Raw genomic sequence first — 15828 nt, 5'->3', positions numbered from 1 at the left:
TTTTTAAGCCTATTACAACTGCTGAAATATTAACCATTGTAAGTGATTTGAAAGTAAACAAAAGTCCTGGTGATGATGATATTCATGTCAATGTATTCGAGAACTCAATTTGTTTTGTAATGGAACCTTTATGTGCAATATTTAATTCATCTTTGGAAAATGGTATATTCCCTCGACAGCTTAAAGTTGCAAAGGTAATTCCAGTTAAGACGGGGGATAAGCACCAATTACAAAACTATAGACCTATATCGCTGTTGTCAATTTTCACCAAATTGTTTGAAAAATTAGTTTATGCTAGATTGATATCTTTCATTGATAACAATGATAATTTACATCATCAGCAGTTTGGATTTCGACATGGCTATTCCACATAATGGTATCACTCAAATCAATGGCAAACTAGAAATGTCGCTATGGCGACTGGTATGCCTTTGCCATAATGCATGGTTCTCCGAATAGGCCTATAGCACAATGTCTTGACAATGTGTGATGACAGTTTCACATAACTGGCAAAATATTAAAAATGACATGTTTGTCACAAATGCATTGAATGTTCACTTTCCTTGAACTAGGTTTATTTGGATGAATGGCTATACTGTCTAATAAAAGTGCAGGTATTTAGGGATTTGTACCCAACTTTTGACCCTTTTATAAGTTTAAAGAAAAAGTGAAATCTAGCACTTTCTCTTGATCTTTGACCTTTTGGCCTTTGACCTTTTGACAAGAAAATCTGTATTGGGTAATACATGCATACACTAAGTTTCATGGAAAAATTCTACAGGCATTGCATAGATGAGAGGGAAATAATGACAATTTGATGAGTTGACCTCGACCTTTGACCCATGACCTATACATACCCTAAATGATCACTGTCAGTCAGTACATGCATATATATTAAGTTCCATGAAGATATATCTTGAAATATTTGTGAGATAAGGAGAAAAAGGTTAAATTTTAACATTTTCACTTGACCTTTGACCCGTGACCCTAAAATCCAAACAAAGTATCATCCCCCCAGGATATACCCTCATACCAAGTTTGAAGTAAAACCACCACACGGTTCTTGAGATATCGACAAAAACAAAACGGGACGTACGTACGGACGGACGGACGGACGGACGGACGGACGACCCGAAAACACAATGCCTCCGGCCACTTCGTTGGCAGAGGCATAAAAAATATCAAATGCACTGGAAAATCATGAGTTTGTGGTTGGAATTTCTTTAGATTTAACAAAGGAATTTGATTGTAAAGATCATAGTATACTGATTACAAAATTGGAATATTATGGAGTAAGAGGAAGTGCTCTGAATTGGTTTAAGAGTTATTCATCTGATCGTTCACAATATACAATTGTAAATAATATAAAATCAGATTTGTGTTATGTGAAAAAAGGCGTTCCACAAGGCTCTATACTGGGTCCCCTCCTCTTTTTGTTATTTGTCAATGGTTTGCAATTTGTAAGTCCTACTTTGTTTTCTATATTATTTGCAGATGATACAAACTGATTTTTCTCAGGCCGGGATGTTCATGAAGTCAATCATATGACTAACACAGAAATGAAGAAAGTATATTCTTGGTTTGTTGCAAATCGTCTGGTATTAAACATAGGAAAAACGTGTTACATGATCTTCAAAACAAAGAATAAGGTAACAGATGAAAATGTTTTACAAATATATATACAAGTAGGTAATGCTAAAAGTAAACAAGTGAATAATACAAAATTTCTTGGTGTGATAATTGATGATGGCTTAACAAGGAAAGACCATCTTCATATATAAATGATCTTTGCATCAAAATCAGCAGAATTGTAGGTGTTGTGAGTTATTTGAAATATGCACTTCCTTCAAAAATTCTTTTAACCGTATATCACACAATGATGGGGTCACACTTTATTGTACTTATCAAAGCATGTGTTGTTATTACAAAAGCATGCAATAAGAACAGTCTGCGACGTAAGCCCTTTTGAGCACATTACAACATTATTCAAGAAAATGAAATTTTTAAAAATTAATCAAATAGTGCAATTACAAGTGGCCACATTTATGTTTTCGTATTCTAAAGGTGTTTTACCTGTAACCTTCCATAAGTTATTCATCCAAAATAGTGCAGTTCATAGTTATAACACCAGATGTGCTCATAACATATGTTTACCCTTTTACCTATATAAGTTTTCAAAGACTACAATTAGGTATATTGGAGCTAAGTGCTGGAATGAGTTACCTGCTATTATTAAAGGATGTCCTACACTCTCATCTTTTAAATGTAAATATAGAATATTTTAAATCCAAAGTGCAGCTGAATAATCCTTGGGATATTTGCCTTTTTGTTTTGTTCTGTTTTGTTGTCTTTTGTGTGTATTATGTTCTTTCTTACTTGCAATTTTGTGTATAATATCTAATGGTATAGATTTACTCTTCAAATGTATATCTATGATTGCAATTGGTAGCCTCTTCATCTGTAAGGGAATTGGCCTTGATAAGTCCTATATGGTCTTTTTTTTATTCCCACACATGCTAAGTATACCTGTTTGCATCATTCCTTTTGTTCCCAAAGTAAACGCAATGTGCAATATGTTATGTCTGTGTACATGTATTTGTGTTTTTTATACCTTTTAGCATGTGGAATAAATAAAATTGAATCAAATTGAATTGAATACTCAGAAAATATGGCACACAGGGGTTTATACAATGGCATTAAAAGAGTTAACAAAACTTTCCTACAGGGGTATACACATTGTAATTTTCCCCCAGGGTAAACTATGTGAAATAAAAAACTAAGTGTGTGATTACCTGAGAGAATCTTTTTTCCACTTCTTCCTTGGAAAGAGATCTTGGCAAGCCAGACAAGAAGAGTTTATTTTTCTCCATTTTGTTCTCGTACTGAAATGGGAAATGATCGTTTCAATTAGCAATAAAACATTGGACACATTGGTGGTATTTGTTTGTTTGTGTGTCTAATTTCACTAGTGCACTAGTCTACTAACAAAAAAAAGAAAAAAAAAGAAAAAAGGTTTACACTCTTACAACATGCTTCTGAAAGCCATTCTAATTCCCTACTACAGAAAAGAAGTCAAATGCATCAGAGTCTGTCTCAAGTACATTTGCCGTAATCACACAAGTGATTTTTTTTTTCCAAACAAGACTTTTGTACCCAAACGTTACATTTTTGATACACTTTGCATAAAACTGATTTTGTCAAGGTTTTGAGTATCATAAACTAAAAGAGCAATTTGACAGGCATTTTAAGAGTTTTCTTATTATACAGTTCTCATACCCAAAACATAATTTAAGTGCTTTTTCCAAAAATCATAACAGAATGTGGGAAAGATGGACCAACGGTACTACTTAAAGACTTGGCCTCTGGCATGATTTGGGGGAAATCTGTCTAATCATTTGCAGTTACAACATGTAAATGGATGGTTCTACTTTCCACTGCTTAACCATTTATAAAATGTTCTTGCAATCACATGCTGTCATCATCTAGAAGATCCCTGTGTAATAATCAAATATGGTTTACTAGAGTTTTGCGTGTGAGAATGATTCAATAAGCATCCTGCCACTGCTCATCAGCCCTATTAGGGAGTGGGGCCTTTCTTAAACCTAACATGTAAGATGCTAACATTGACCAGGCTTGCTGAAGTGCAGAAAAGTAGCATTGTGAGGTTACACAGATTACACTTTAATCTAAAAAAGACAGTATGCAAATGTATCGATCATTTCTTAAAGGTAATTACTATCTTGAACAATGCCTTTAATTTCATATTTGAGATCATCCAGTTGAAAAAGTGAGTGTTAAATTGTTGTTTCCTTGATCAAGTTTAATTTGCATTCAGTATTTGCTTCATATGTCATTGTACTACATATTTCTCCAAACCAATTACTAAAATCCCAGTACTTAGAGCTACAAGAATACAAAAATGACATTATACATATGACTAAATTGTTACCTTGAATTTATTGTCTCCTGGCACCTTTGCTGTATCTCTGGAGGGATCAACATACATTGGCCTGTTCCCAAGTAACTCCCTGTCCATCTTGAGAGCTTTCTGGGCACCTTCCTACAAGGAATAGTAAAATTAATCAGTCTCTGAAGAGAAATGAATGACCAACAAGAGTCTCGATTTTATCATCATTCACTTCACTGAAAATTTCAAACAATATCTGTCACAAAAACATGAATGGTGCGCACAAAACACCTGCCAAAATATGACATCTGACCAAATAAGAGGTGGGGCAGCATAAACAAAACCACTACAGACCAAGATTTGACAATACACCTCTGTTCAAAATTTGACCAAAATCCTGTTTAGAAATTATTCCACTTTAATGCAGACAATGAGACCCTCACAAAACAGATATCTTATGTATAAAGACAGAACAAGCAAGGGTGCTACCAACAGAAACTACAGCTAGCTAGGTCTTCAAATAATACACATTCATATCAAATTCAATAAAGCCTTTCTATGAGAAAAATACAGCCCACAGCAATATCCCTGGTACATGCATGGGGGATACAATCATTACTGAGATGAAGGTGGGAGAATGTGATTGTAATTATAAACATCTGTCATGAAATGGATAATAATCTACGATATCAACAGTTACAAGTTGATATCACAAGCTCTTTGACACTGAGATAAGTCCCGTTGGAACAGCTTACATGTACAGAGTACGGTCACACATTAAACGTATGGCACGAGTTTGGTTATAATTTGGCAATTGCATTGAAGCATTTGGGACAAAGCAATAGATGTTTATCAATAAAAGTGGATGGCCAAACAGGCATGGACACTAACACAGATTGAAGGAAATCACATCCATACCATGTATGTTCACACAATGAACAAATTACATAGGTGTGTAGTGCAGTTGCAAATGTCACAGTACTGAAGAATTATGGACAAAGCAAGTGTAAGAGGGCAGACATTCATAAAACAGAGAGAAGACATAAACTTTAATGTGTGACTCTATCTACACAAGGAAAAGTAGAAATTACGCGATGCGTAATATATGTCCCCGCCGGAAGTAGCATTTTGTAGCAAAATGTACAATATAGGTAAAAAATCAAGGTCAAAGGTCAAAGAAGTCAAAGGTCAAAATTCTGTGTAAAAGTTTTGAAGCCCTCACCTAGTGCCATCACATAAAGCAAACGGAATCGAAATCGGGTTAGAAATGGCGAAGGAGTAGCATTTTGTAGCAAAATGTACTTAGGTCAAAAATCAAGGTCAAAGGTCAAAGAAGTCAAAGGTCAAAATTCTGTGTAGAAGTTTTGAAGCCCTCACCTAGTGCCATCACATAAAGCAAACGGAATCGAAATCGGGTAAGAAATGGTGAAGGAGTAGCATTTTGTAGCAAAATGTACAATACAGGTCAAAAATCAAGGTCAAAGGTCAAAGAAAGCAAAGGTCAAAATTCTGTGTAGAAGTTTTGAAGCCCTCACCTAGTGCCATCACATAATGCAAATGGAATCGAAATCGCGTTAGAAATGGCGAAGGAGTAGCATTTTGTAGCAAAATGTACAATATAGGTCAAAAATCAAGGTCAAAGGTCAAAGAAGGCAAAGGTCAAAATTCTGTGTAAAGTTTTGAAGCCCTCATCTAGTGCCATCACATAAAGCAAACGGAATCAAAATCGGGTTAGAAATGGCGAAGGAGTAGCATTTTGTAGCCAATGTACAATACAGGTCAAAAATCAAGGTCAAAGGTCAAAGAAGGCAAAGGTCAAAATTCTGTGTAGAAGTTTTGAAGCCCTCACCTAGTGCCATCACATAAAGCAAACAGAATCAAAATCGGGTTAGAAATGGCGAAGGAGTAGCATTTTGTAGCCAATGTACAATACAGGTCAAAAATCAAGGTCAAAGGTCAAAGAAGGCAAAGGTCAAAATTCTGTGTAGAAGTTTTTGAAGCCCTCACCTAGAGCCATCACATAAAGCAAACAGAATCGAAATCGGGTTAGAAATGGCGAAGGAGTAGCATTTTGTAGCCAATGTACAATACAGGTCAAAAATCAAGGTCAAAGGTCAAAGAAGGCAAGGGTCAAAATTCTGTGTAGAAGTTTTGAAGCCCTCACCTAGTGCCATCACATAAAGCAAACGGAATCGAAATCGGGTTAGAAATGGCGAAGGAGTAGCATTTTGTAGCCGATGTACAATACAGGTCAAAAATCAAGGTCAAAGGTCAAAGAGGCAAAGGTCAAAATTCTGTGTAGAAGTTTTGAAGCCCTCACCTTGTGCCATCACATAAAGCAAACGGAATCGAAATCGGGTTAGAAATGGCGAAGGAGTAGCATTTTGTAGCAAAATGTACAATATAGGTCAAAAATCAAGGTCAAAGGTCAAAGAAGGCAAAGGTCAAAATTCTGTGTAGAAGTTTTGAAGCCCTCACCTAGTGCCATCACATAAAGCAAACAGAATCAAAATCGGGTTAGAAATGGCGAAGGAGTAGCATTTTGTAGCAAAATGTACAATACAGGTCAAAAATCAAGGTCAAAGGTCAAAGAAGTCAAAGGTCAAAATTCTGTGTAGAAGTTTTGAAGCCCTCACCTAGTGCCATCACATAAAGCAAACGGAATCGAAATCGGGTTAGAAATGGCGAAGGAGTAGCATTTTGTAGCAAAATGTACAATATAGGTCAAAGGTCTACGTCAAAGGTCAAGGTCAAAGGTCACAACTGAAATTCTGTGTAGAATTTTCAAAGCTCCCATGTAGTGCTATCATATAAAGGAAACAGAATCAAAATTGGCTCATAAATGAGAAGTAGCAAATTTAACATTTTGATCACACACGGACGCACACACGGACGCACAGACACACACACGTACTGAGCCCGTTTCATAGTCCCCTGCTCGAACTCGTTCGGCGGGGACAATAATCTATACATAATGCTTTTGTAGAAAGGGCTCATCAGATTGACCTCAAAACACTAAAGGAAGTCACAATATGGTCTCAGACTGTGCTATTTACAAGGGAAAGTGTTCATGTTTATTCTGAAATGCACACTAAAGTGCCTTATCTTCTCCTGTATTGGATTGCTTACCTCTTCCTCGAACTCTATGTAGCAATAACCTTTGAACTTCTTCTGATAGTTGGTCACCATTCGTATCTCTGTGATTGAGCCACACTGCAAGTCAACAGAGAATCAGCATTATAGGTCTCAAGCTGAGCAGTCTTCATTGACAATGGTCACAAAACAGCAGCAAATATGCAGATACATGTTTTCTTTCACTATTATGTAGCAGGTAACACATCACAAATTGTGTGTTCAAATATGGTTGAGGCTTTGAAATTTATTAATTACACACTGTAGAACACAATTACAGGCACATTGGTATCATAATATTTTTCCTAGTATAGGTTTTCCCGGTCAATTTCATACTTTTGTCATTCATGTTCCTATTCCGAGCATTCGATTTCACGCATTCCATGCTCGCAGCACTGAATCAGCAATCAAATTCAAAATCCGGTCATTTGAATTCACCATCCGAGTATTAAAATTCACTGTCAGAGCATTCAAATACACTATCAGAGCATTCAAATTTAAGAGAGGAGCACGCATTTCATCAATGAGCATTCAAATTCATGTCAAGCTGGCGACAGAATCTCGTCGATCATTCATATTCGTGAATAGGCAACCATGTTCCAAATAACTGCATTCAATTTAAAAGAAGTCCTGAATCAATTGGTTAGTTTGGGCTGTGTATGCATGTGTTTTTCATTTGCCTTTGAATACATTGGGATTTATGATGATTATTTATATTACAGTAGAGGTCCACCTGTTCATTGAAAATTTTGAACTCACACTTAGCAAAAAGGAATATACAGGCACATGTCCCTCGGATTGGACATAAAATGGAGGTCCATTGTGTGAGAGAGTCACATCTCATGCACGTAAAAGATCCCACTTCATTTATTCATTGCAAAGAACAGGGGGTTTAAGGCTTATATCCAACTGGACCCCATATGGAAGACCAACCATTGCAGCTGAATATGGGTTATCCAGCCATCTTCTTTGATGGAAAATGAAACAAACAAACAAACATTAGGCACTGTATAGGCCTACAGACGAGCATATATGGAGGGTTGGTTGACACTTTCGAGGAAAACAAGGAAAAGTAGAAATTACGCGGTGCGTAAAATATGTCCCCGCCGGAAGTAGCATTTAGTAGCAAAATGTACAATATCGGTAAAAAATCAAGATCAAAGGTCAAAGAAGTCAAAGGTCAATAATTCTGTGTAGAAGTTTTGAAGCCCTCACCTAGTGCCATCACAAAAAGCAAACGGAATCGAAATCGGGTTTTGATAGAAATGGCGAAGGAGTAGCATTTTGTAGCCAATTTACAATATAGGTCAAAAATCAAGGTCAAAGGTCAAAGAAGTCAAAGGCCAAAATTTTGTGTAGAAGTTTTGAAGCCCTCACCTAGTGCCATCACATAAAGAAAATAGAATCGAAATCGGGTTAGAAATGGCAAAGGAGCATTTTGTAGCCAATGTACAATATAGGTCAAAAATCGAGGTCAAAGGTCAAAGAAGTCCAGGGTCAAAATTCTGTGTAGAAGTTTTGAAGCCCTCACCTACAGACTGTAGTGCCATCACATAAAGCAAACGGAAATGAAATTGGGTTAGAAATGGCAAAGGAGTAGCATTTTGTAGCAAAATGTACAAGGCAGGTCAAAAATCAAGGTCAAAGGTCAAAGAAGTCAAAGGTCAAAATTCTGTGTAGAAGTTTTGAAGCCCTCACCTAGTAACATCACATAAAGCACACGGAATCGAAATCGGGTTAGAAATGGCGAAGGAGTAGCATTTTGTAGCAAAATGTACAATATAGGTCAAAAATCAAGGTCAAAGGTCAAAGAAGTCAAAGGTCAAAATTCTGTGTAGAAGTTTTGAAGCCCTCACCTAGTGCCATCACATAAAGCAAACGGAATCGAAATCGGGTTAGAAATGGCGAAGGAGTAGCATTTTGTAGCCAATGTACAATATAGGTCAAAAATCAAGGTCAAAGGTCAAAGAAGTCAAAGGTCAAAATTCTGTGTAGAAGTTTTGAAGCCCTCACCTAGTGCCATCACATAAAGCAAAAGGAATCGAAATCGGGTTAGAAATGGCGAAGGAGTAGCATTTTGAAGCAAAATGTACAATATAGGTCAAAGGTCAAGGTCAAAGGTCACAACTGAAATTCTGTGTAGAAGTTTCAAAGCTCCCATGTAGTGCTATCATATAAAGCAAACAGAATCAAAATTGGCTCATAAATGACAGAGAAGTAGCAAATTTAACATTTTGATCACACACGGACGCACAGACAGACAGACAGACGGACGGACAGACAGGCGGACGGACACACGGACACACACACGTACGGAGCCCGTTTCATAGTCCCCTGCTCGAACTCGTTCGGCGGGGACAAAAAAACATTTTGACTATATTGAAACTGATACATGAGGTTGAACATTTTTTTACGTCTTGTTTGTTGTGTATTGCTATCTCATTAGGCGTTTTCACATCAGCCCGATAAACATCCAAGCTCGAAAAATTTTCCGCGATATTGCAAATTAGAGCGCTATTTCATTTCTTATTCACATCAGCCCGAATAGGGGGTAGTCTGAATAGTTAACAATTTTAAAATAGCTAATTCGACAGCTGAGTATGTGCAAACAGCATCAGTAATGTGTGTGCCCTCTCAAAAATTCCTCATGCTTTGTGTGCAGTTTGCCTTGGTCGATCGGGTCACACACGCTAGGAATGATGGAATTCATCGCGCAAATTTCTCGAGTCGTTTTCACATTATCCAATAGCGCGCTACTATCCCGCTATTTCAGAAATTTCCCGAGTTGGAGTCGAGAAATTTTCTCAATCAGAGCGATACAATTAGTGCGCAAATTTGTGTTCACATTATCAAATAGCCCGCTATCTCGCTATCGGGAAAATTTCCCAAGTCAGAAGATCTCGAAACATCGGGCTGATGTGAAAATGCCTATTGGTTTACTTTTGCGGGACATGAGATCATTGTGCGTCAGTTTGTCTTTAAATTGATGAATTGTCAGCATGCAGTATCACCAAGAAATATGATTAAATTGTTGTTGTGTTGTTTGGACGCACTGATAATTGGACCTTACAAGTAGGAAAGTCGGTGCTCGCATTTGGAAATTGAATGCCCAATCGTGAATTTGATTTGACGAAAACGAAATAGAACGCCCATAAATGAAATTGATTGCTCGGATTCTGAATTTGAATGCCTGAATATTTTTGCATGCATGCGCTGTGTGAATTTGAATGCACATTAATGAATTTGAATGACAAAAGTATGAAATTGACCGGGAAAACCTATAATAGTGACGATAATAGCTCATCGATTGGTTTCATTTCGGTACTAAATAAATGATTCTTCTTGTCGTTCCCAACCATGAATCGTCTTGCTAGATTTGAAGTCAGTGCTCCCACCCATTCAGGACTCACATCATTTCAATGTAATTCTTGCTATCTTTCAGCAATTTCATGTCTTGAACAAGATATCATTGAAATGCAAAAATTATACAAAGAAAAAAACCCACATATAAACTGAAAGATTACATATTATCAATAGGTTTCTTTATTTCACCAAAGCAAAGAAGATGATAAAAAACAAACACATACATCAACATTATAATAGAATACAATCACAAACATATCAGTTAAACAGTATAAAAAGAAATGCTATGGTAGGCAGCAGCCAGAAAGGAAATGTCCCTTATTTTCGGCTGACCTATAAACATTCATTAAACTTCTGTTACCAATGCGCTCGAAGCAAGTAAAACTTAAGAACAGGACAAGGCAAAGACAAAACAATCAAAACATACATGGCAAATATCAAAATACATGATGTCTCATAACATGAGACATCTTTTTGTTTTCTTTTTTTACATAAAAAGACCCCTGTGATGCAAACTTATTTGAGCTTCATGATCATATCATCAGACAGTAAGCAACTTCTTTGCAGTACCAGTCAAAGGAATGTTACTTGTGCTGATCAAATTATACCCTTTTGCTCTTTTAAAGTCTCAAGGAATAATTCCAGACTTGACATTGAGTGGGAAAACGATGAAATACAGGAAAAGGAAACATAAAATGACCACAAATTTTCTCTCATGACTTGTCAAAAACATACCTCTGAGAATTTTTCCCGAATGGCCTCTTCAGTCAAATTGTAGTCAAGGTTTTTGACAAAGACAGTTTGAGGATCTTTGCTATGCACATGGTCAGTCTTCTTAGTTTTAGTTTGCTTTTTCTGCTCCTCCATCTCATGTCTTGTATTGGTTTGAGACATACTCCGATCTCCTTCACTGCTTTCAGCTGTCATAATGGAAACAAAACATGTCATCAGCTAGTCATATCATATCATATGAGAAAAACTTGTCAATCTTCACACATGCTGTAATGCTAATCATACATTACTCTTTCTTAAATCAAGAGTCACATTTCATTTCAACTCTTTCATAAATTTTGCATGAAATATAGCACTGAAGATAACTCTTTGCACACATATGAAATTACACTGAACAATAAAAACAAAACTAGAAATGTCACTATTGCCACTGGTATGCCTCAACAATATCACATCATTCTCCAATAGGTCTGTTATGACTGCATTGTACATCTTGACAGTGTGAGACAACGGTTTCACACGATTGTTAAAAAATTGAAATAACATGTTTGAAAGTTTGATGGTACAAGCGTAATAATTCTACAACGCGAGAAGACCTCGTTGCAAGGTTTCTTGGCTTTTTTCTCTCAAGTCTCGCGCAACTTTTGAGACCAAATTTGCAATGTCAGTGCATATTGTTATGAATCCACACCCATATTTTTAACAACATGTCACCCCAAAATGTGCTCAATTTTGTGATTTTGTGTACATTTCCTATGGAAAACAGTGCTCTGTCCTGAAACTCATAAAAACCTGACTATTTTTACTATTCATCCCTTTCATCAATTGATTTTATGCTAATTATGGTAGATGAATGGTCCATTACAACTTCCATTGAAAAACAAAGAAAAAAACAAAAGAAGAAAAAAGAACAAAGAAAGACATAGGAAATTCCAAAAACAATAAAATACATAAAAATTGAAATGACTTTTTTACAGGAAGTTTTTATGATGTACAATTAATGAATATGATAAAACAGATATACAAACCCCCATAATAGGCTCTCAATGCTTTTAATTAGTATCTAACATGCTAAAATAAGATATTTGACTTAATTGGGGGGGGGGGGGGGGGTGGACTGGGCAGAATCAGCACCCCGAAACTTTTTCCTAGAGTATTGTTACCTGGTAACACATTATACACTACATTTCATGAAAATACATTGTACCTTCAGGCATTGCAGAGATATGGAGAAAATAGTTAAATTTCAAGAAATTGACTTTGATATTTGACCTTGACTGTGTGTGTGTGCCCAAATGTTAATAGGCACAACTTTGTCCACTCATACATACATATGCCAGGTTTCATTTGGAAACATCAAATGTCAGTATTAAGCGCTAAGTGTTGTTTATTATCATTATTATTATTATTATTCTTAAATTAAGCTGCCCACAAAATTGACTATGGACCGACAGACAGACAACCCACAAATATAATGCCTCCGCTGACGCTTTGTGGCAGAGGCATAAAAACAAAAATAATCAAAGCAGTAGTCCTTTTTTATCATGTAAGCATATCTTCTCTGCCATCCTTTTAATCAATTGTAATCAGGCTAGTCTGGAAAACCCTGAGACATGTAACTTACCTTGCATGGCAGTATCTGATGACGCTATACGAGGTACAGGAACATGGGGTACTTTAAACACCGATGATGATGATGATGATGATGGAGATGTTACTGTCGATACAGTAGATGATTGGGATGATGAGGGCGGAGTCAAAGAAGACGAAGAAGGTTTAGTAGATTTGCCCACATTGCCTCTGATTACCGTTTCTGAACTTGTCCTCTGTTTGGCAAGACAGAATCCAAAAAGTATGTTTGAGACACACACTACTATCTCAAGTAAATGTATTCATTTTGTTTCTTCTCAAAACAATCTACATTAAAATGCACATTTGATACCTATTCCTTCAAGTAACTGAAAATGGAACTCCATTCTGTGTTCAAGTTGACTCCGACAAATAAAGGGAAATCAACTAAAAAAGTCAAATTAAGGCGAAATTTCGTTTGTACACAACCAAAGAAAACTATTTACTTGCGTGAGATTTCGCCTACTGTCTGTAGGCTTCATCAGACTGGCGTTGACTTGCCGTAGATGGGGTGTGTAGGCAGTCTCAGAGTCAGAGAGTGGGGATGTATGCTGAAGATAATTTGTATTGCCCCTGTAAGACTGCCTACACCCCAGGCAACGCCAGTCTGATGAAGCCTACGGACAGCAGGCGAAAGCTCACCAAAGGTAAATAGTTTGCTTTGGTTGTGTACAAACGAAATTTTGCCTTAATTAGAGAATTACCAATCAGATGAACCTCTTCCAAGATAAAAAAAGTCAAAGTTTCACTGCGATTAACCACCCCCCCTCAAAGAAAAAAAAAAAAAAAAACAAACAAACAAAACAAAAACAAAAACAAAAAACCACCAAACACCATTATATTCTACAGTTTTGTGGAGATTGACTTTGGTTGCAACCATATTTGAGTAGGTAAATAAGTCTTGGTTACATCACTGTCTCACATATCTCTCACTGGCTTGCTCTCAAAAGTATTTCAAAAGTAATCTTTTGGGTAATGACCCCTCCCCCTCCATAGTCATCATCACAAGCTCTAACATCCTCTGCAGAACAATCTGATGTGCAGGAATAAAAGTCTTCTCACTGGTTCATGATACATAGAGAAAATCCCGTCATGATTTGAGTGCAAACAAGGCAATTTAAGAGCCAAAATGTGTCTTGCCAACTCGCGTAGAAGAAATTAATTTTTTCTAACTCCCGGAAGTTCATTGATCCCGCCTATGACCTTTGACCTTGTGGTGACCTTCAACTCCCAAAGGGATATTTACCAGCCAAGTTTGGTCACAAACGGACATAGGGATCAAAAGTTATGAGCCATAACCGAAACGTGCCATAAAAACTTAACCTAGGGCCCTAAAAGTTTGTTGACCCCTGTCTGTGACCTGTGACCTTGTGATGAACTTCAACTCCCCAAGGGACATCTACCATCCAAGTTTGGTCACAAATGGATAGGGATCAAAAGTTATGAGCCATAATAGAAATGCGCCATAAACACTTAACATTGGGACCTTAAAGTTTGTTTATCCCTGTCTGTGACCTTTGACCTTGTGACGACCTTCAACTCCCCAAGGGACATCTACCATCCAAGTTTGGTGGCAAACGGACATAGGGATGAAAAATTATGAGCCATAATTGAAATGTATAAAGACTAGAAATTTCTCTATGGCGACTGGTATGCCTCCGCCATAATGTATAACTCTCTCATTAGGTCTTGACAATGTGTGATGGCACATTCATCTAATTGGCAAATTACTAAAATGACATGTTATAATGTGTTGAGTGTTCACTTTCCTTGAGACAGCATGTATTTGGGGATTAGAGGACTTTTAGTTGACTTTTAACCCTTTTATAAGTCATGTATTGGGCAATTTCAAGGTATAGAGAAAAAGTAAACTTTTCTGTATCAAATAGTAAATTGTTAGAATTTTGACCTGGCCTTTGACCCTATGACCTTAAAATTCCCTAGAGAATCACTGTTGGGCAGAACATGCATATTCATGATGATACCTCCAGCCACTTCGGAGATATAGAGGAAGAAGTGAAATTAAGCACATTCACTTGACCTTTGACCTTTTGGCCTTTGGCCTTCTTGGCCAAAAACTTCCCAGAGAATCTCTATTGGGTAATACATGTATACACCAAGTTTCAAGAAAAATCTTTCAGGCATTGCACAAATATGATGGAAAAGTGAAATTTAATGAGTTGACCTTGACTTTTGACCCCAAAATTCCGTAGATAATCACTGCCAGTCAGTACATGCATATGTAATATGTTCCATGAAGATACCTGGAATGCTTTTCAAGATATATGGAGAAAGAAATAAAATTTTAACATTTTCACTTGGCCTGTGACCTTTGAACTTTGACCTCATGACCCAAAACTCTCACTACAGAATCTTAATTGTTTAATGCATGTATGCACTAAGTTTAAAGAAAATACCTTCAGGCATTGCATAAATATGGGGGGGGGGGGGAAGTGAAATTTTGTGCATTTGACCGTGACCTTTTGACCTTTGATCTTGAGCATATGTGCCCATAAGTTGATAGGCACAACTTCACCCCCTCATACATATACCTGCCGAGTTTCACGAGGATACCTCAAACAATTTTTTAATTATGCTGTCCACAAAATTGATTACAGATGGACAGAAGGACGGACAACATGAAAACATAATGCCTCTGGCGACACTTTGTGCGGCCTTCACATGGGAAAAGGGTCTATCTTGAAAATTGTGACTTTTTCTGAAAACTTTAGAATCTACTTCAGGAGCTCTTTCCATTGGTGACATCGGCTTGTCTCAAAAACGTTTCGTTTTTTAGATATTTCTGATCCTCTTTCTATCTTAAAGGGAAGATAAACCCCAAGAGCAATGTGGATTGAGTGAAAGCAGCACCATTAGTAGAACACATCAGTGAAAGTTTGAAGAAAATCGGACAATCGATGCAAAAGTTATGAATTTTTAAAGTTGTGGTGTTGAACCGCTGGACGAGGAGACTACTAGAGGTTATGACGTATGAGTGGACAACAATACCAAGAAAATATAGAGAAATTCTACAAAAATCCATTTTTCATGAAAATTACAAATTC

General features: G+C 36.9%; 1 protein-coding gene across 2 annotated transcripts in view; it reads right to left on the bottom strand.

The window, feature by feature from the left end:
* The window catches only part of LOC140227496 (squamous cell carcinoma antigen recognized by T-cells 3-like), a 101048-nt gene that overhangs the window by 27894 nt on the left and 57326 nt on the right, over positions 1-15828 (bottom strand). For both annotated transcript variants that reach the window (XM_072307894.1, XM_072307895.1), the window contains 5 exons: positions 12759-12960; positions 11138-11322; positions 7037-7120; positions 3950-4060; positions 2793-2882 (listed from right to left, as the gene is read on the bottom strand). In XM_072307894.1, coding sequence (XP_072163995.1) covers positions 2793-2882; positions 3950-4060; positions 7037-7120; positions 11138-11322; positions 12759-12960 — 672 coding nt within the window. The remainder of the gene's footprint in view (positions 1-2792; positions 2883-3949; positions 4061-7036; positions 7121-11137; positions 11323-12758; positions 12961-15828) is intronic.

Source organism: Diadema setosum, chromosome 4 (assembly GCF_964275005.1).
Source record: "Diadema setosum chromosome 4, eeDiaSeto1, whole genome shotgun sequence".
Taxonomy (NCBI): domain Eukaryota; kingdom Metazoa; phylum Echinodermata; class Echinoidea; order Diadematoida; family Diadematidae; genus Diadema; species Diadema setosum.
Note: the sequence above shows the minus strand (reverse complement) of the source record. Positions and strands in the feature narration are given on the sequence as shown.